Below are 22,365 nucleotides of genomic sequence, written 5' to 3' on the forward strand. Positions count from 1 at the left end.
CTACAACTGCATATCGCCAAGTCACTGAATATATTTAAGAAGGAAATAGATAGATTTCTAGGCTCTAAAGATGTCAAGGGGTTTGGGGAGAGATTGGGGGTATGGCGTTGAGATAGAGGATCAGCCATGGTCATACTGAGTGGTGGAGCAGTTTCAAAGGGCCAAATGACCTACTCCTGCTCCTACTTTCTATGTGTCTATGTGTGCTGGCAGAGTGCTTATCCAATTACACATTGGCCACAAGCTCCCTAGGCTACTATGCCTTCCAAGGATGACTCCATCGTTCGACTTGAAGCTGATGTAGGCTTCCTCCATTATCATTATGAGTTTGAAAACCTCTCATGAGATATTGGAGATGACAGTGAATGTCTTCTTGTCACTCCTGCATCAAGGTGTCAAGAGAGCTGCATTCATAAAAATTTGCCTTCATCTTATTCCCCCTGGAATCTTCTAGCTATGTGGTTGTCACGGGCACGTCTTCCATGTCGTGCCCATGCAATGGCATCTTCACTGTGACTCATCTGAATCCTCGCCCTCTTCAAATTCATCTCCTTCAAAATCTCCCTCTTCTGAGGAGACCATGGCCAGAATTTTCTGGCTCCGTTGGCATCGGGCATCATAGCAGGTGGTAGGGGGGACAATATGGCAAGAAGGCCAAAAATCAGTTTTACGCTGTTGTGAAAACTGTTTGCAATCGTCCGCTCCACCCATCAATGGCAGGCCACGTTTCTTACCGCTGCATGTCAGGAACATCATTTTAATACATTTGCATCTAATTATATGCCCTGCTCGCTGCATTTATTCCCCCATGTCAAATTTACCACCCATATCTGGGTGAGTTCAGAATGACATGCTTCACGACTGCTTTTTAAAGGCTGACCTGAACTCCGAGGGGAACTCAGGGGTGAATGCACACAACCTTGTGCAGTGCTCACGAGCATCACCCATAGGACATCAAAGAAAAGGCGCCCCGCAATCACAGGGGGCACAGGCTGGCTTTTTCCTGGCTGGCTTTCAGTGTAGTTTTGGGGCAAGGGCCCAGTGAGGGTCAGACCAAGGGGCTGGGAGGTTGAGGGGAGAAGGCAACACAGAATGAAGGAAATACTCAAGCACATGCCAGGGGGCCAGGGAGGGGAGCATGAGGGAAGCGGCCATGCACTTTGAAAAGCTTGTCAAAAGTGAGCATTTTTCCACAGCTGAGACCACTCAGCTGCAGCTCCATTGACATGCTTGGAGTCGGGCCTCTGAAGCTCTTCTGCCCACTCAAGCAACACAAAAGCATGAAAGTGCCACTAAATGTTCCAGAGATTTTCACACCTCGAGTACAGACTGCGAATTAATGTGCATTTTGGGGGCAGCAGAGCTATTGACTGACTAGGCAAGTTGTAAGATCCCCTGACAAAAACTGGCCTTGGTGCAGTCACTGGTGGAGGCGCTCACAGTCCCTTGAAATGTCTTTATTAAGGTGTGCACCAGTATCTGCAATGTTTCAAGCTAACAGCGCAACCTTGCAGGGTTAGGGGAATGCCTGTGCCTGAGCTGAGAGCATAGCATGCAGTCCAGTGGTCAAAACTGCCGCCAATCAGTCAAGTGGAGTGGGGCGGAGGAGGGTAGAGTTTCAGACAGCCAATTAGCACACTACACATTGGCCATCCAAGTGGTGGCCCACATCCTCCTGCAGGTGTGAGGGGGCCTTCAGACTTAACCAAGAGGGGTTCTTAGTACATCTATGTTAATCCACATGTCTCCTCTGTCTTTGATCCTACAGGAGGGGAACATCAGGATCCTGGATAAAAGCAAAATACTGCGGATGTTGGAAATCTGAAACAAAAACAGAAAATGCTGGAAAACTCTAACAGCATCTATGGAGAGAAAGACAGGGTTAACCAGGATCCTGGAGCCTGGCGATTTAGCGGTTTGCCCCATGGCTTACAGAGACCAGAGAAGAAGAAGAAAAGCATGGCGGAGGTGCCTGGCTCAGCAAAGGGAGGGGCAGCTCCCTCAAGATGAAAAATCCACAGCGAGCTGTTGCTCACAGGCACCTCGCTAGACCCAGGGTCTATAGACAGCCCCTATCATTCCTGCAGATGATCGAGAACTACTGTCGCCAAAGACTGCGCGTGTCTAGGGAACTGGTCAGTTACATATGCCAGTGTGCCAGGATTTGGCCCATGGGGAAATGGAGGGCATCCACTGCCAGTAGACATGAAAGTGACTGCAGAGCTTAAACTTACACCAGTGGCTCCTACCAGGGCTTCACAGGTGAGCTGTGCAGGATCTCGCAAGCCTCTGTGCACAAGTGTATCCAGGAGGTCATGGATGCCATCTCCTTGAAGGCTCAGAACTTTATGCATTCCAACCAGGATCAGGAAAGCCAGGAAGCAAGAGCGCTGGGATTTGCGCAGATCTCAGGTTTTCCACAGGTGCAGGATGCCATTGATTGTACTCATGTGGCACTTAGATCTCCATGGCAACAAGCAGTCAACTGCGTCAACTCAGCTGGTGTGCGAACACCACAAATGCATCCTGCAGGTCTGCGCACGATTCCCAGGGAGCATCCATGACTCCTACATCCTTAGAAGGTTTCAGATCCCTTACAACTTCCAGGGTCCACAGAGGCTGCAGGGTTGGCTCTTTGGGGACAAGGGCAGAGGTCATTGCTGATGATGCTCATGCGGTGGCCTCAGACTGCAGCAAAGTGACTGTATAATGAGGCTTATGCTGTGACCGGGCTTTGGTAGAGCAAACAATAGGCATTTTGAGAATGAAGTTCCAGTGTGTCGCCAGGTTCAGTGGAACACTGCAATACAGTCCCCAGAGGGTGTCACGAACCATCGTCGCTTGCTGCGCGCTCCACAACCTGGTGCTGCACTGTTGGGAGGACCTGCCTGAGGAGGATGTTGAAGGGGATGATGATGGAAAAAGAGTGGGAGAGCAATAGTGATATGGGGATTCTATCGTAAGGAGAACAGATAGGCCTTTCAGTGGAATTTTTCCTGAAATCACCAAAGTCCAATATCGGGCGAGGAAATTGGCATTTGACCCGCTGACAGCAATGGCAGAATATTACCCCATATCATGTGGAACATTGTGAAAAGAAATCAAAGGCACAGGTTTTACGTTGGATCAATGGCGGAGTGGCCTCTGATTCGCCCGCCCCACCATGACCTCAGAGCTTCAGTAATCTGGGTGCCATAGTTAAAGGCCGCCTCTGCACAGCGCTAGCATTCTTCAAGGGATAAGAGGCTGTTGGGAACTGAAGGCTGCCACAGCTAGCAAACATGCTATCACAGTATCACAATATCACAGTACCTTTACAGTGCAGAAGGAGGTCATTCAGCCCATCAAGTCTGCACTGGCTCTCTGAAAGAGCATCCCACCTAGTCCCACTTCCCTGCCTTATCCCCATAACGTTGCACATTCTCTCTTTTCAGATAGCAATCCAATTCCCTTTTGAATATCTCGATCGAACTTGCCTCCACCACCCTTTCAGGAAGTTTGTTCCAACTCCAACCACCCTCTGCGTGAAAAAATTTTCCCTCACATCACATTTACTCCTTTTTCCAATTATTTTGAATCTGTGCCCTCTCGTTCTTGATGCTTTCTTGAGTGGGAACAGTTTCTCACTATTTACCCTGTCCATACCCCACAGGATCTTGAATACCTCGATCAAGTCTCCTCTGAGGCCTTCTTTTCTCCAAGGACAAGAGTCCCGATCTCTCCAATCTATCCTCATACCTACAGTTCTTTATCCCTGGAATCATTCTTGTGAATCTCCTCTGTACTCTCTCCAATGGCTTCACATCCTTCCTCAAGTATGGTGCTCAGAACTGCAGTACTCCAGATGAGGCCTAACTAATGTCTTATACAAGTTCAATATGACCTCCTTACTCTTGTACTCAATGCCCCGATCAATAAAGCCTAAGATACTATATGCTTTATTAACTGCTCTCTCAACATGCCCTTCCATCTTCAATGACCTATGTACATATACACCAAGGTCCCCCCGTTCCTGCACATCCTTTAGAGGCTCTTCCTTTATTTTATACTGTCTCTCCATATTTTTCCTGCCAAAATGAATCACCTCACAGTTCTCCGCATTAAGCTTCATCTGCCGCTTGTCTGCCCAATCCACCAGCAGGTCTATGTCCTTTTGAAGTTCAAGACTATCTTCATCTGCAAATTTTGAAATCAAGCCATGCACCCCACAGGTCATTAATATATATCAGGAAGAGCAAAGATCCCAATTCTGACCCCTGAGGAACTCCACTACAAACCTTCCTCCAATCTGAAACACAACCATTTATCACTCCTGTCTGTTTCCTGTCATTCAGCCAATTTCTTATCCAAGTGCCTACTTTCCCTTTTATTCCATGACCTAGAATTTTGCTCACAAGTCTGTTTGGTGGCACTGGATCAAGTACCTTTTGAAAATCCATATACATCACATGGACAGCGTTTCCCTTATCAACCTTCTCTGTTACTTCCTCAAAAAATTCTAGCAAGTTAGTTAAACATACTTTTCCCTTAATGAATCCGTGATGGCTTTCCTTAATTATCCTGCCCTTGTCTAAGTGACTATTGATTTTATCCCATACTGTAGTTTCCAGTAGCTTCCCTGCCACTGAGGTCAAACTGACTGGTCTGTAGTTGCCAGCTTTATCCTTGCGCCCCTTTTTGAACGAGGTTGTAACATTTGCAATTCTCCAGTCCTCTGGCACCTCCCCTGTGTCTAAGGAAGACATTAAGATTATCACTAGTGCCTCTTCAATTTCCACTTTCACTTCCCACAATACCTTTGGATGCATCTCATCTGGTCCTGGTACCTTATCTATTTTTAGTAAAGGTAGCCTTTCTAACACCTCCTTCATTCAATTATAAGTTCTTCTAGTGTACCAGTTACCTCCTCTGTCACCTCGGCCTGGGTAGGATTTTCTTCCTTTCTCCATCATCCACATGCAAGTCCCATTCCTTGTTCCCAATCAGCTCCACTCTTTCTTTTACCACTCTTTTATTAGTTACATGCTTGTAGAAGACCTTGGGATTCCCTTTTTTGATCGCTTCCAGTCTCTTTTCATGCTCTCTCCTTGCTTTTCATATTAATTTCTTCACTTCCCCTTTGGTCCTTCTATATTCAGCCTGATTCTCCATTGTATTTTTTACCTGACATCTGTCGTACGCGCACTTCTTCCTTTTCACATTTACCTCTATCTCTCTTGTCATCCGGGAGCTCTGGATTTATTTGTCCTACCTTTCCCCTTCAAGTAAATATACCATGACGCTGCCTACAATACTTTTTCTTTGAAGGTGGCCCATTGTTCAGCCAGCGTCTTTTCTGCCAACATTTGATTCAAACTCACTCGACTCAGATACATTCTCATCCCATCGAAGTTGGCTTTCCCCCAATTAATTATCCCTGCTCTGGATTGCTCCCTGGCCTTTTCCATTGTTAACCTAAACTTTATGATGTAATGGCTTTCCTTAGAGCAGAGAAGGTTGATAGAGGCATACAAAATTACGAGGTGCATAGATAGGGTAGATAGGAAGAAACTTTTCCCTTTAGCGGAGGTGGCAATAACCAGGGGGCATAGACTTAAGGTAAGGGGCAGGAGGTTTAGAGGGGATTTGAGGAAATTGTTTTTCACCCAGCGGTGGTTGGAATCTGGAATACACTGCCTGAGGAGCTGGTAGAGGCAGGAACCCTCACAGCATTTAAGAAGTATTTAGATGAGCATTTGAAATGCCATAGCATAGATGGCTATAGGCAAGTGCTGGAAAATGGGATTAGAATAGATAGGTGCTTGATGGCTGGCACAGACATGATGGGCCAAATGGCCTGTTTCTGTGTTGCATAACTCTATGACTATGACTCTATGGCTCTACAACATCGCACTGTCTGATCCACAGCAGGTAAAGGCAGGGACATCCCAGGATGCCGGCACTAGGAGGATTGCTAGAGGCCAAGAATCTGCTGAATCCGAGGCGGATGAGGAGTCTCTGGACTCCGTCATACTTCAGTTGCTGGAGCTGCGAAGACAAACTCGGGAACATGTGGAAGGGATGTCTGCTGCACTCCTCAGATTACAAGGCATCATGGAGGATTTCATCTACATTCAGACCAAGGTGATAGCACCGGCATGCCAACATATCAAGGTAGGATGGTGGCCACCATGGAGACCTTGTTCCAGGACATCGGTCCTGCACTGCTGCAGGAGCTGCACTCCACTGTTGAGGCACCTGCTGGTATCCATCAGTGTCAATATGAGAGGGGGCGGAGCATCTGAAGCTAACTCCAGCTGCCCCTTCCTCTCAAGGAGTCAGCCAGGGACCTACGGACTCTCTTAGGGATGGGGATCAGCAGGTGCACACCTGGGGCCATCCACCCAGGTGACTCCGGGAGTGTCTGGCCCATCCGAATCCCCACTTCCTGTGACCCCACAGCTCCAGCTCCTCAGGCCAAGGAGGGTGGCACTGCTACGCAGCAGGTCCCGAAAGCAGGCCGGGGCCCTCCAGGTCTTGGCCCTCCAAGGTCATCAGAGACAATAGGGCATAACAGTGAGCAGGCCGCCTCCACTCCACTGTGGATGTCAGGAATGCACCAAGACTTGGCGACAGGGTTAGAAAGGTTAAGAAGATGCAGTTGTACAACGTGGGCACAGGTGTTAATCACTTGTACGTAATGTTGACCATTGTAAATACACTCACAAGAATGTCTCCTTGTCTAGGGATCCCTGTTATGATCAGCAGTGTTCATGTCAATCAAATGTGAAACCTTGGTTCCTGCACAAAATGAAGGCTGGTGTCACAGTTCAGAGCCTCTCCACTGTGCAGTGTGTAACCTTCTTAATGCATTGATTGTCCGGCTTCAAAGTCACTCTCCAGGTCAGTGATGCCTGCACCTCGATGTGGCTTGTGTTTGCTACAAGAATTTTGTACCCAAGCGTCAGAAGATTTCGTGATGTTCTCTGTATGTTCTCAGCACCTTAGAGGCTGGTCTGCATCCTGCATCTCATCAATATTCCTGACAGGTGAAGGTATGGTGCTGCAGGGAACAGATAATGAAGCTTACCAAAGGATCAAGTGCTGTTAAAGTCCCATTCCCATGGTATCTCAGCAGCATTTCCATGATATGGGCCTCTTTACAGAGTGTATGTGTGCTGCCCTCAGCTAGACAGATGACAAATGTTCCCAGATGCAATGTGAAGATCTCAGGAGTGTCCTCACTGCATCTCGTCATCATCCTCCTGGAGTTTTGTGGCAATGAGGGCCTCACGAGCACGCCTGCCTCATCTGACTGCATCCTTGCCTTCCAGGACCTCATCAACCTCATCCTCTTTGACTTCCTTCTCACTGGAGGAGATGTGCAATTCTTCATTCTCTTCATCATCCAGGTCCTTTGCATTGCCAGGTTGTGTAGTGCGCATGATGATGTGTGGCACCCTCTGGGCAGTGTACTGGAGTGCTCTGCCAAATCTGTTGAGGCACTGGAACCTCATTTTCTGGATCCCTATGGTGTGGTCCACCAAACTCCGGGTTGCAGCATGAGCCTCATTGTACCTTCTCTCACCAGGAGTCTGAGGCTGCTGCACGGGTGTCATCAGCTATGTCCTTTGTGGGTAGCTCTTGTACCTGAGGACACAACCCTGCAGCCTGTCTTGTCTCTGGAAGATGTCAGGGATCTGAATCCTGCTGAGGATGTATGAATCGTGAATGCTTCCAAACTACCTGCAAACCTGCATGATCTGTTTGTTATTGCCACAGACCAGCTGAACATTAGGAGAGTGGAAGCATTGCGGTTCACATAATGAAGTGTTTGTTGCCAGGGAGATTTAAGAGCTAAGTGAGTGCAACCGATGGCACTCTGCACCTGTGGTAATCTGGAAATCTCAGTAAATCCCAGCGCTTTTTCTTCCTAGCTTGCCTGATCTCTGCTGAAGATAGCAAAGTTGTGTGCTGTGGCAAAAATGGCTTCTGTGACCTCCTGGATACATTTGTGGGTTGAGGCTTGAGAGAGACACTCAGGCTTCCAGAGTGGAGCCCTGGAAAGAGCTACTGCCATAGAAATTGTGCGCGACAGTCACTTTCACTGCCACTGGCAGTGGATGCCCCCTGAGACCTCATGGCACCAAACCCTGCAGAAGGTGGCATATGTGAGTGACAAGTTCCCTTGACATGTGCAATCATCGGTGACACTGGTGCTCACTCATCTGCAGGTAGTGCATGCGCTGAGTGAGGCGCCTATGAAGGACAGCTCTCTGGGGTTCGTCTTGTGCTTGCGGAGGAGGCCCTGCTGCCTCTTTGTCTTGAAGGTTAGGCTCCTCTCTTTGACGAGTCAGGCACCTCTGTCACATTCTTCTTCTTTTCCCCTGTCTATAAGCATCGAGGCAGACAATGAGATCACCTGGCTCCATCTTCCTGATGATCTCCTCACTGCAGTATCAAAGAGAGAGAGAGACACAAGGGTCAGCAATTGTCTCCTAAGGACCACCATTGGTCAAGTCATTGCCTGCGGCTGCGTCTCAAGGCTCCTTTACACATGCTGGACAGTCCTGGCCACCACATGGTTGCCCTGTGTTTAGTGCACATGATGGTTGACCAAAACCCCACACCACACAACCGAGTGGCGACAGATTTGGCTGCTCGACTGCATCCTGAACTCTCATTTTAGGCACAGCCATTGTCCTAACCTGCACACCAAGGCTTCATGGTTTGCTTGGACCATGAGCGTAACTTTTCAAAGTCTACTTAAACATAATGCAAGAGATTAGGAGTACACCCATCTGTCAGTGTTCCATGGCCATCTTTTCCAAGGGGAGCTTCAGGTTTGCCCAGTCACCCAATGGTTCTGCAGCACCATAGCACTCATTTGATTTTAAAGTCTGCGCATAAGACTTTTAAAGTAGAGGAGCAATCATTGGCACTCTCAGGAATTAGTACTGCTTGAGTGGGCACAATTGCTTGACTAGCCTGACTCCAAGCATGTCAATTTAGCTCAAGCTAGATGGTTTCAGCTGTGGAAGAGTGCTCATCTTTGACATGTTTTTCCACTTGCCTGCCCATTTTCTTACCCGCCTCCCTGGCATGTGTTAGTGTGTATTGGACAAGCTGAGTGAGTGGGCAAATGCATGGCAGATGTAGTATAATGTGGATATATGTGAGGTTATCCATTTTGGTGGCAAAAACAGGAAGGCAGATTATTATCTGAATGGCTATAAATTGAAAGAGGTGAATGTACAATGAGACCTGGGTGTCCTCGTACACCAGTCGCTGAAGGTAAGCATGCAGGTGCACCAGGTGGTAAAGAAGGCAAATGGTATATTGGCCTTCATAGCGAGAGGATTCAAGTACAGGAGTAGGGATGCCTTGCTGCAATTATACAAGGCCTTGGTGAGATCGCACCAAGTGCAGTTTGGTCTCCTTATCTGAGGAAGGATGTTCTTGCTATAGAGGGAGTGCAGTGAAGGTTTACCAGACTGATTCCTGGGATGGCGGGACTGACTTATGAGGAGAGATTGAGTCAGTTAGGATAATATTCGCTGCAGTTCAGAATCATGAGGAGGGATCCCATAGAAACCTATAAAATTCTAATAGGACTAGACAGGGTAGATGCAGGAAGGATGTTCCCGATGGTGGGGGAGTCCAGGACCAGGGGTCACAGTGAGGATATGGGGTAGACCATTTAGGACTGAGATGAGGAGAAATTTCTTCACCCAGAGAGTGGTGAGCCTGTGGAATACTCTACCACAGAAAGTAGTTGAGGCCAAAACATTGTATGTTTTCAAGAAGGAGTTAGATATAGCTCTTGGGGCAAAAGGGATCAAAGGATATGGGGAGAAAGCAGGAGCATGCTGTTGAGTTGGATGATCAGCCATAATCATAATGAATGGCGGAGCAAGCTCAAAGGGCCGAATGGCCTACTCCTGATCCTATTTTCTATGTTTCTATGGAACTTTCAGTCTGTGCTGCTGTCAGGAAGATATAATAATTCTCATGATGTTATTGGAATTTATTGTAAAATAGAGTAATGGTGGGATGTGCCTATGTGTCTATATGTGTGTGTGTGTGAGACTTAATTGAATTAAAGACAGCTAGCCTGGGTGCTTTGATGTAAGAAGAGAAGTTAGGTTTGAAATGTTAATTAGGTAAACATGGGGAATTAAGGAACATAAGCATCAAGGGAACAATTGCTATTTTAAGTAAACCAGACTGGATTGTTTTCAAAGGAAGGAGTGAAATGTGTCACCGAGCCAGGTGAAGGTTAGAAAGAGTTTTCTTATTTTTCCCAAAGATTATTGGTAAAACGAAGTGCCAAGAGATTTTTATTATCAGAAAGATAAATCGAAAGATATAGTGAAACAATGTGAATTTGCATTCAAAGGGGGAAATATGTATAAAGGAGCGAAGGCTGTGTGAAAGGGTGGGCAGTCTAAGATTCAACAAGTGTGAAAAGCCTTCAGTGTCTATGCCTCAAACTGTTGCCTTCAGGGAATGAAATTAAGAGAACTCACTTTGCATTCGAGTTTTCAGGATACCGTTTACTTTGCCTGGGTCTTTCAAAATCCATGTGTTTTACTGTTGCCTTAACAAAGGTTTAACTGGGAACCAGATTAACTAGGGGATTTAAAAATATTCTAGCAGTAATTTGTAGACATATATATGTGCTTACAATCTTTCATTTTATTAATAAATGTTTAATTTAGTTTTATAAAAACCTCTTAAGACACGGTCGCCTTATTATTACTGAATTCAAAGCCCGCCTCTCAAAACATACAAATTGAGAATTAGTTGCTATAGTTATTTCAAGTTTCTCTCTGGGATTTGAACAGCTCAGCATTTACCATCTGCTGTGTCATAACAGCTGCCATAATCTACCCCTCCCTCCCTGCACTGTAGACCTTGTCCCAAGATTGTCTTCTCTCCAGCACTGTTGTCCTAGCTCCGAGATCCCCTTCTCTCCGGCACTGCAGCCCTTGCTGGAGATTCCCTTCTCTCCGGCACTGCAGCCCTTGCTGGAGATTCCCTTCTCTCCGGCACTGCAGCCCTTGCCCCAAGGTTCCCTTCTCTCTCTTCTCTTCAGCACTGTAGCCCTTGCCCTGAGGTGCCCCACTCTCCGTCACTGTAACCCTTATCCCAAGGTTCCCTTCTTTACCTTTTCTCTGGCACTGTAGCCCTTGCCCCTAGGTTCCCTTCTCTCCGGCACTGTTGACCTTGCCCTGGCACCACAAGCCAGCCATGAAGAAGCCGCTATGGAGACCAGCCTGTAACCAGCCCCTGAATCTGCGGTGCCACTTCTTTGCATTGGGGTCCCTGCGAGCGTTGCGCTAAGTTGTGTGCACTCACCTCCAAGTTCCCCATGAAGTTTGGTCACCAGGTGCATGCCTTTTAAAGGCAGTTGTAAATCATGCCGTTCTAAAATCACATCGATGTAGGATTTAAATTTGACGTGGGGTGGTCGTGATTCCAGCGTGTGGTCACAATAATGAGATACAAATGTATTCAAATTAAGTCCCTGATGTTCGATGGTGGGAAACTTGACCCGCCATTGATGGGGGAGGGGACAGTTGCTTCCTGGATTTATGTCGCCGGGAAACATGCCGAGGGCCTTCTCACGAGATGTTCCGATCTCGCCACCAAATACATCTGTCCCAATCGAGTGCGGAAAGTCTCAGCCTTAGTGGCTGGAGAGGAAAGTTCTACCCATTGTGTTTGAAAGGGAGAAAGTTGAAACAGCTGCTGAGATTCTAGATTTAAGCAGGGTTGACTTCAGTAGGATGAGAGAGAGAGAGACCATCCACACAAACTGTATAAGTAGGAACATCGGACTTAGAAGCAGGAGTTGGCCATTTGGTCCTTGGAGCCATTGATAAGATTATGGCTGGCCTGATTGTGATCTCAACTCCACTTTCCTGCCTGCTTCCCATAACCCTTGACTCCCTTGGCTATCAAAAATCTATCCAATTCATACTTGAATTAATTCAATGTTCCAGCCTCCATTGCTTCCTGGGGAAGAGAATTCTAAAGACTAACGACTCTCTGAGAGAAAAAATATTCTCATCCCTGTGTCGTATTTTTAAACTGTGTCCCCTAGTTTACTCTCCCCTAGATGACGGACCTCAACTACTAACATAGGAACATAAGAAATGGGAGCAGGAGGAAGCTATTCGGCCCTTCGAGCCTGTTCCACTATTCAAATACATCATGGCTGATCTTCTACCAATGTACATCAGTGTTTTAGATGAAGGGGCTGAATATATGGTAGCTAACTTTGCTCACAACACAATGATAGGTAGGAAAACCAGTTGTCAAGGAGACACACAGAGCCTGTGAAGAGATTTAGATATGTTAAGTGAGTGGGCAAAATTTTGGCAGATGGATTATAAGTTGGGGAAATGTGGAATTGCACACTTTTGTAAGAATAGAAAAGCAGTATACTATTTATATGGAGAAAGATTGCAGAACTAACTCTCTGGTACAGAGGGATTTGGGTGTCCTGGTATATGAATCGCTTGTATGCAGGTGCAGCAATTGATGCAGGAAACTAAGTGTAATGTTGGTGTTTATTGCAAAGGGAATAGAGTATAAAAGTAGGGAAGTGCTGCTGCAGCTCTACAGATGCTTAGTTAGGCTGCACCTGGAGTACTGTTTGCAATTTTGATCCCCTTGCTTAAGAAAGGATAAAATTGCATTAGAATCAGTTCAGAGAAGGTTCGCTAGAGTGCTGCTTTGGGCTGCAGTAGAGTGATTAAGTTGGAGTTTGGTGACTGAGGGACTTTGGTGAGGAGGGAACGAGGTGATCCTTTGAGTACTGTGAGTACGGTCAGGTAAATATTTACTACTTTTATCGCTTATAGTTTTTAAGGTCTTATTTTGTGGTTCATCGTTTGTAAGGGCTATATTCTGTAGCAAAGAGTGTCAGGAAAGAAGGGCCCTAGAGTAATTGATATTATTTGATATTAAGTATCTTCCAAAAGGTTTAATTTAAATTAAAGGGGTAAGTCATGGCAGGAGAGCTCAAAGCCATGGTGTGCTCCTCCTGTCTATGTGGGAAGCCGGGAACATTTCCAGTGCCCGGGGCCAGCATGTGTGCAGGAAGTGTCTCCAGCTACAGCTCCTGGAAGTCTGGGTTTCGGAGCTGGAGCGGTGGCTGGGGACACTGTGGAGCATCTGCGAGGCAGAGAGTATTGTGGATAGCACGTATAGAGAGGTGGTCACACCGCAGCCTAAGAGTCCAAAGGCAGGAAGGGAATGGGTGACCACCAGGCAGAGCAAGAGGACTAGGCAGGCAGTGCAGGAATCTCCTGTGGCAATTCCCCTGCAAAACAGATATACCACTTTGGATACCGTTGGGGGGAATGGCCTCTCAGGAGAAAGCAGCAACAGCCAAATTCATTGCACCATGGTTGGCTCTGCTGCACAGGTGAGGAGTAAGAAGTGAGGGAATGCAACAATTATAGGGGATTCAATTGTAAGGGGAATAGATAGGCGTTCCTGTGGCCACAATCAAGACTCCAGGATGGTATGTTGTCTCCCTGGTGCTAGGGTCAAGGATGTCTCAGAGCAGCTACAGGACATTCTGAAGGGGGGAGGGTGAACAGACAGTGGTCGTGGTACACATTGGAACAAACAACATAGGTAAAAAAAAGGATGAGGTCCGAAAGGCAGAATATAGGGAATTAGGAAGTAAGTTGAAAAGTAGGACCTCAAAGGTAGTGATCTCAGGATTACTACCAGTGCCACCTGCTAGTCAGAGTAGAAATAGCAGGATATATGGGATAAATACGTGCCTGAAGAGATGGTGTGAGGGGTAGCATTCCAGATTCCTGGGACATTGGGACCAGTTCTGGGGGAGGTGGGAACAGTACAAACTGGATGGGTTACACCTGGGCAGGACTGGGCATGACCTAGGGGGAATTATTTGCTAGAGTGGTTGGGGAGGGTTTAAACTAAAATGGCAGGGGAATGGGAACCTATGCAAGGAGTTAGAGGGGGCGGAATCAAGGACAACAACAAAAGACAGAAAGGGGAATAAGAAAAGTGATAGGCAGAGAAATCAAGTGCAAGAATCAAACAGGGAAGTGAAAAATAGTGGGAATGGGACAATTAATGTTAAAAAGACAAGCCTTCAGGCTTTGTGCCTTAATGCGAGGAGCATTCGCAATAAAGTGGATGAAATAACCGCGCAAATGGATGTAAACAGGTATGATATAGTCAGGATTACGGAGACATGGCTGCAGGGTGACCAGGGATGAGAACTGAACATCCAGGGGTATTCAGTATTTAAGGAGGACAGACAAAAAGTAAAAGCCAGTGGAATTGCATTGCTGGTTAAAGAGGAAATTAACGCAATAGTGAGGAAAGATATTAGCTCCAATGATGTGGAATTTGTATGGGTAGAGCTGAGAAACACTAAGGGGCAAAAGACATTAGTGGGGGTTGTGTATAGACCCCCAAACTGTAGTGGTGATGTTGGGAATGGCATTAAACAGGAAATTAGGGATGCATGCAATAAAGGAACATCTGTAATTATGGGTGACTTTAATCTGCATATAGATTGGGCAAATCAAATTAGTAACAATACCATAGAGGAAGAATTCCTGGAGTGTATATGGGATGGTTTTCTGGATAAATACGTTGAGGAACCGACTAGAGAACGGGCCATCCTAGGCTGGGTATTGTGTAATGAGAAAGGAATAATTGGCAATCTACTTGTGTGAGGCCTCTTGGGGATGAGCGACCACAATATGAAAGAATTCTTCATCAAGATGGAGAGTGACATAGTTGATTCTGAGACTAGGGTCCTAAAGCTTTATAAAGGAAACTATGATGGTATGAGGCGTGAGTTGGCTATGATGGATTGGGGAACGTTACTTGAAGGGATGGTGGTGGATAGGCAATGGCAAACATTCAAAGAGCACATGGGTGAACCGCAACAATTGTTTATTCCTGTCTGGCGCAAAAGTAAAACAGGAAAGGTGGCCAAACCATAGCTTACAAGGGGAATTAGAGATAGTATTAGATCCAAGGAAGAGGCATACAAATTGGCCAGATAAAACAACAGACCTGAGGATTGAGCAGTTTAGAATTCAGCAAAGGAGGCCCAAGGGATTGATTAAGAAGGGGAAAATAGAGTACGAGAGTAAGCTTGCAGGGAACATAAAAACTGACTGTAAAAGTTTCTGTTGGTATGTGAAGAGAAAAAGATTGGTGAGGACAAATGTAGGTCCCTTACAGTCAGAAACTGGGGAATTTATAATGGGGAACAAATAAATGGCTGACCAACTATCAGGGAAATGGTGTTGGGGAAATTGATGGGATTGAAGGCAGATGAATCCCCAGGGCCTGATAATCTATATCCCAGAGTATTTAAGGAAGTGGCCCTAGAAATAGTGGATACATTGGGTGGTCATCTTCTGAGGTTCTATAGACTCTGGAACAGTTCCTACAGATTGGAGGGTAGCTAATGTAACCCCACTATTTAAGAAGGGAGTAGGAGAGAAAACAGGGAATTATAGACCAGTCAGCCTGACGTTGGTAGTGCGGAAAATTCTAGAGTCCAGTATAAAAGATTTAATAGCTGAGTACTTGGAAAACAGTAGCAGAATTAGACAGAGTCAGCATGGATTTACGAAATCTGTTTGACAAATCTACTGGAATTTTTTTGAGAGTTGATGAGGGGGAGCCAGTGGATGTGGTTTATTTGGACTTTCAGAAGGCTTTCGACAAAGTCTCATGTAAGGATTGGCATGTAAAATTAAAGCGCATGGGATTGGGGGTAGTGTATTGAGATGGATAGAATAGATGGTAGACAGGAAACAAAGAGTAGGAATAAATGGGTCTTTTTCCGAATGGCAGGCAATGACTAGTGGGGTACCGCAGGGATCAGTGCTGGGACCCCAGCTATTCACAATATATATTAATGATTTAGATGAGGGAACTAAATGTAATATCTCCAAATTTGCAGATGACACAAAGCTGTGTGGGAGGGTGAGCTGTGAGGAGGATGCAGAGATGCTTCAGTGTGATTTGGACAAGCTGAGTGAGCGGGCAAATGCATGGCAGATGCAGTAGAATGTGGATAAATATGATGTTATCCACTTTGGTAGCGAAAACAGGAAGGCAGATTATTATCTGAATGGCTATAAATTGAGAGAGGGGAATGTACAATGAGACCTGGGTGTCCTCCTACACCAGTCGCTGAAGGCAAGCATGCAGGTGCAACAGGCAGTAAAGAAGGCAAATGATATGGTGGCCTTCGTAGCAAGAGGATTCGAGTACAGCAGCAGGGATTTCTTGCTGCAATTATACAGGGCCTGAGTGAGACCACACCTGGAATATTGTGTGCAGTTTTGGTCTACTTATCTGAGGAAGGTTTTCTTGCTTTAGAAGAAGTGTAGCGAAGGTTTACCAGACTGATTCCTGGGATGGCGGGACTGACATATGAGGAGAGATTGAGTCGGTTAGGATTATATTCACTCGAGTGCAGAAGTATGAGGAGGGATCTCATCAGAACCTATAAAATTCTAACAGGACTAGACAGGGCAGATGCAGGAAGGATGTTCCCGATGGTGGGGGAGTCCAGAACCAGGGGTCACAGTCTGAGGATATGGGGTAGACCATTTAGGACTGAGATGAGGAGAAATTTCATCACCCAGAGAGTGGTGAGCCTGTGGAATTCGCACGACAGAAAGCAGTTGAGGCCAAAACATTGTATGTTTTCAAGAAGGACTTAGATGTAGCTCTTGGGGCAAAAAGGATCAAAGGATATGGGGAGAAAGCGGGAGCAGGCTATTGCTTTGGATGATCAGAATGAACGGTGGAGCAGGCTCGAAGGGCCGAATGGCCTACTCCTGCTCCTATTTTCTATGTTTCTATGTTTAAACTGATTTCTGGGATGAAGGGTTATCTTATGAGGAAAGGTTGAGCAGGTTATGCCTATACTCATTGGAGTTTAGAAAAGTGAAAGGTGATCTTGTTGAAACATATAATATCCTGAAGTTACTTGGCATGGTGGATGCTGAGAAGATGTTTGCCCTTATGCGGGAGCCTAGAGCTGGGGACACAGTTTAAAAATTAGGTGTCTCCAATTTAAAGCTGAGATAAGGAGAATATTTTTCCTCTCAGAGGGTTGTTATTATGTGGAATTCTCTTCCCCAGAGAACAGTGAAGGCTGGGTCATTGAATATAGTTAAGGCTGAGTTAGATAGATTTTTGATCAAAAGGAGACTCAAGGGTTGTAAGGAGGCAGATGGAAAAGTGGGCACAAACAATCAGATCAGCCATGATCTTATCACATGGCAATGCAGGCTTGCGGGGGCCGAATGGCCTAATTTTTTTTTTTACTCATTCATGAGATGTGGGTATCACTAGCTAGGCCAGCATTTAGTGCCCATCCCTCATTGCCCTTATTCAGAGGGCATTTAAGAGTCACCCTACATTGCTGTGGGTCTGGAGTTACATGTTGGCCAGAGCAGGTAAGAACAACAGATTTCTTTCTCTAAAGGGCATTTGCAAACCAGATGATTTTTTATGGCAATCAGCAATGGTTTCATGGTCATCATCAGAATTTTAATTCCAGATTTTTATTTAAATCAAATTTCATCATCTGCCATAGTAGGATTTGAACACCAGTCCCCAGAGCATTACTCTAGGTCTATGGAATACTAGGTCCAGTGAAAATACCACTGTGCCACCACTTTCTCTCCTCCTACTTCTAATTTCTTTTATTCTTGTGCTCTTGTGTGTATGTAGGCAGATGTGTGGTCATCCATTTTGGGTTTAAAAATTATACATCAGAGTACCTTCTAAATGAAGGAAAGTTATATCCAGTGAAGATCTAAAGAGACGTCCCGTGGGCGGGTACGTGCCCGACCCGATCGGGCGTAAAATTGCGCGAGATGATGTCAGGCGAGTGTCCCGATGTCATTGCGCACTCATGCGATGTTTCACTCGGCAGGCATGTGCAAAAGTCGGAAGTGCACCCACAGACAATTAAGAGGATAATTAAGCCCATTAATGGCGCAATTGTCTTCAATTTTCGTGGCCTGTCCAACCTTACGGTTGGTGGACGGGCAAATTGGCCACGGGGTTAATTGGCCAGCCAGCATAAAATCGTGGTTGGAGGCCTATCGTGGTTGGTGGTCCGTTTCCCGACTGCTCCCAGGCCCACCGATCATGCTTGCCCGCCAAAGGTAAAATTCAGGCCTTGGAGATTCAGGTACACAGATCATTAAAATACCATGAATAGGTACAGAAAAGATTCAAAAAAGCTAATGTAATGCTACTCTTTACATCTAGATGAATATCACATAAAAGGAGTAGAAGTCATGCTTAAGTGAGACAAATCCCTGCTTTGACTCCACCAGGGGTACTGCGAACAGTTCTGGACATCGTACCTCAGGAAGGATATATTCGGCATAGTCTAAAAATTAGAGTCAGTCATTTAGGAGTGAAATTAGGAAATATTTCTACGGGCAAATGGTGGTAAAAGCTTGGAACTCACATTTGCAAATGGCAGTTGATGCTAGATCAACCGTTCATTTTAAAACTGATGTTGACAGATTTTTGTTAGCCACACATGTTAAGGGATATGGGTCAAGCCTGTTACATGGGGCTGCATCTTCTGATCGGCGAGCGGGGGGGGGCAGGGCCTGCTCACCGATGCGTAAAATGACATGGTTGGGTGTCCCAATGTCACCCCGCGTTATTTACATTTTCAGGTCGGCGGGCATGCAGCCAATGTGGCTGCACACCCACTGACCTGTCAGCGACCTATTAAGGCCATAAAAAAGTAATTGAAATCATTAATGGACCTGCCTGTCCAACCTTAAGGTTGGCAGGCAGGCCGCCAGATCTGGCGGGCTTCTGAGAAAACATGAAACCTCATCCACGGGTGGGATGAGGTTTCATGAGGGATTTAAAAATTTCTGAATATTTTAAAATAAAAGTTATGGACATGTCCCATGAGGGGACATGGCAGCAACATTTTTTTCTCATCTTTATTTAATGTTTCAAACCTGAGCCGATCTCCCAGAGGCAGCACTTTGCCTCAGGGAGATCTGTGTGCTCTTTCGTGTGCATGCATAAAAGAGTGCACTGCAGGCTCAGGGAATCTCCCCCACCCGCACAGGGCCCGCCCATGTAAAATGGCGGGGAACCCGCCCGCCTGCACCCGCTCCCGCACATCCCCCCTGACGGGGGGAAAATGTTGCCCATGGAGTTAGGTCACAGAGCCATGAATTGAGAATGGTGGAACAGGGTCAGGGCTGAATGGCTTCCTTCTGTTCCTAACTCCCTATGTGTACTAAAATATCCAATTTCAATACAGACCAATATTCATGAAACCATATGGATTAAACACTTCAAAAATGGATCAAAACTAAATAAATTATGAAGTATCTATCACCAAGAAGAACAAGGGCAGCAGACACATGGGAACACCACCAGAGGCAAGTTCCTCTCCAAGTCACACATCATCCTGACTTGGAACTATATTGTCATTCCTTCACTGTTGCTGGGTCAAAATCCTTAGCAGTACTCTGGATGCACCTGCATCACACAAACTGTTATCGTTCAAGACGCAGCTCAACACCACCTGCTCAAGGCCCATTAAGGATGGACAATAAGTGCTTGCAAGCGACTCACACATCCTGTGAATGATAATTACTTGAATTTGTTCTCCTTCCCTGGAAATGACAGCCAAAATGCGATCGTAATCCTTTGGATGGAAAGCCACTTTATTTACGTTATCGAATATTCCTGCTAAGTGGTCCTGCATATAGAAAATAGAAAACAAATGTGAAAACACTTCAGTAAAAAAGCTTAGTCATATTCAACTCAATCACAATTACAATAGCTCACCTGGCACTGTGAGAAGTTGAACGTTCACGGAATATCATTTAACTAAGCCAAAGAAGTTTACAGGGCAGAATGGGGACATTAAGCATTTTGGCGATGATTTTTTGTGGAAGTTCTCCTGAACATCTTATCCAGTGCAAGCAGCCCAAGTGTGTCAAGTCTTTTCTAATGACAATCACCTCCATCTTTGACATCATCGTGGTGAATCTATGCTGTTTGCATTTAGGGATCTAAACTTCAATATTAACCTAAACTATTTGGCAGGAAACTGGCAACAGCAATTTGCCAACCATTTTACACACCACTTGATGTCAGTTTCCACAATGAATTACATTAAAATCACCTCCTAAGAATTTAAAAGCCTGCATCATTACTTTCTGTATGGTTTTTCATGTAGTGGAATGCACCTGAATGAATGTCAAGTACAGTGCACTCAGATTTCTTGCTGTAGTACCAGGTGTAGCTCAGAGACAAACTACTTCCAGAGCTGCCATTTCAGTGCTATCTTCAAAAGAAACAGGGGGAATTTTCAAGAAAGTTTTTGTGCTTTTTCAGAACTTTTTTTTCTTTTGCACTAAGTGATGAAGGTCATCTTGAGAATCATGGCACCTTTTGTGATATGGCGTATTTAAGGGAGGAAATGACCACAAGTTCCCTGTTCTGCTTAGTTGATGGACTTCTCTTAAGATAGACATCACAGAGAGGCAATCGTTCCTTCCGTTTTCTTAAACTTTTCCAGCAGTACATGGGAAAGCAGGTTGGGGAAAGAAGAAAAATAGTTACCATGGCACTAATTTGAGGAGCAGGATGGGAGTTATCCCCGTTTTCTTGGCCAATATTTATCCCTCACTCAACATCATAAAAATACAGATTACCTGGTCATTATTACACTGCTGTTTGCGAGAGTTGCCGTGCACAAAATGACTGCCATATTTTTTATAAAATACTTTGAAACTACTGAATTGGCTGTAAAGTGCTTAAGGATGTTTTTTTTTAATTCATTCATGGGATGGCTAGGCCAGTATTTATTGCCCATGCCCAATTTCCCTTGTTCAGAGGGCATTTTTAAGAGTCAACCACATTGCTGTGGGTCTGGAGTCACATGTAGGCCAGACCACACAAGGACAGCAGATTTCCTTCCCAAAGGACATTAGTGAACCAGATGGCTTTTTAACAACAACCAACAATGGTTTCATTGTTATCATTAGACTTTTAATACCAGATATTTATTGAATTCAAATTCCACCATATGCTGTGGTGGGATTCGAACCGAGGTTACCAGAGCATTACCATGGGATTCTGGATTACCAGTCCACACCATTGCCTCCCTCAGTTCAACAATCATGAAAGATTCTGGGTGGAATCGTTCCAGATTTGTACTAAGTGCAGTAGCAGGCGGTAAAACAGTCGGCTGCAATGGCAGCTTTTCATGTGGCATCATGCCAAACCCGCCACATTAATTATGCATTCCCAAGAAACATGCAGTTTCCAAGGTGGGCGGGCTCTCATTCGCCTGTCACGCCATCGCCTCGCTGCTTCATCATGCCTAATGCCATATTTAAAGTCCAGCCATGCGCACACATCTCATTGCTTCCAGCCCATGACTACTGCAGGGAAGACATCCTCGAAAGGCAAAAAGGCTGCCCCCAGGTTTAATGACGCATCACTGGAATGCCTTTTGGATGCCATGGAGGCCCGCCACGATGTCCTCTACCCCCACTCTGGCCACAGGACAGGAAGCGGCATCACCAATCCAGCATGGCAGGCAGTGGCAGCGGTGGTCAGCGCCAATGCCCTGCAAAAGAGGACAGCCACCCAGCGTCACTACAGGATGAATGGTCTCATTCATTCCGCCAGAGTAACTCTACCCTGGCTACCTTGGTTACCACACTTAGTACAAATCTAGGGCGATTCCACCCAGAATTCTTCATGATTGTTGACCTGGGGGAGGCGGTGGCGTAGTGGTATTGTTACTGGACTGCTGATCTAGAGTCCCGTGGTAATGCTCAGGGACCTAGGTTTGAATCTCAGGGTAACTCACTTTTCTCATCACTTTCAACTCACACACTCATAAACCCATCACACACTCACAGGGATCTCACCTCAAGGGACAGCGCCACTAACTCTCACACACACCCTCACATTTCCATCAGGTTCATACCCTCTTGAGCTTGCGTTCTCACCCTGTCCATGGCTCTGCTCACCACACAAACATTCCATGCAGTGCCATGTGTCCTGCTCACACTCTCCATCTGCTTTCATGCAGGAGAAGCCTGGAGAGGTCCCAGACGGGGGCTGGAGTGGCCCACATTAGGCCCCTCACTCACTTTGAGGAGTGTGCCATCATGCTGACTGGTGAGTATGTGGACTGTGCCTGTGGCAATAGTGAGGTCGGTGACCAACACCCACTTGAGGATCCTTCACCACATCATCCCTCCCTCAATGCAACTGTGAGTGCTCTCTCTCCTGCTTTTGACTCGGCTGCCATGCACGAATCATCTCTACTTTGGT

General features: G+C 46.0%; 1 protein-coding gene across 1 annotated transcript in view; it reads right to left on the minus strand.

The window, feature by feature from the left end:
• LOC144681151 (dynein axonemal heavy chain 8-like) overlaps positions 1 to 22,365 on the minus strand; it is a 1,659,468-nt gene that overhangs the window by 514,090 nt on the left and 1,123,013 nt on the right. The window contains exon 39 of the mRNA XM_078542878.1: positions 19,664 to 19,768. Within this exon, the coding sequence (XP_078399004.1) occupies positions 19,664 to 19,768 (105 nt within the window). The remainder of the gene's footprint in view (positions 1 to 19,663; positions 19,769 to 22,365) is intronic.

The sequence above is a fragment of the Cetorhinus maximus genome, chromosome 5 (genome assembly GCF_964194155.1).
Source record: "Cetorhinus maximus chromosome 5, sCetMax3.hap1.1, whole genome shotgun sequence".
Classification (NCBI taxonomy): domain Eukaryota; kingdom Metazoa; phylum Chordata; class Chondrichthyes; order Lamniformes; family Cetorhinidae; genus Cetorhinus; species Cetorhinus maximus.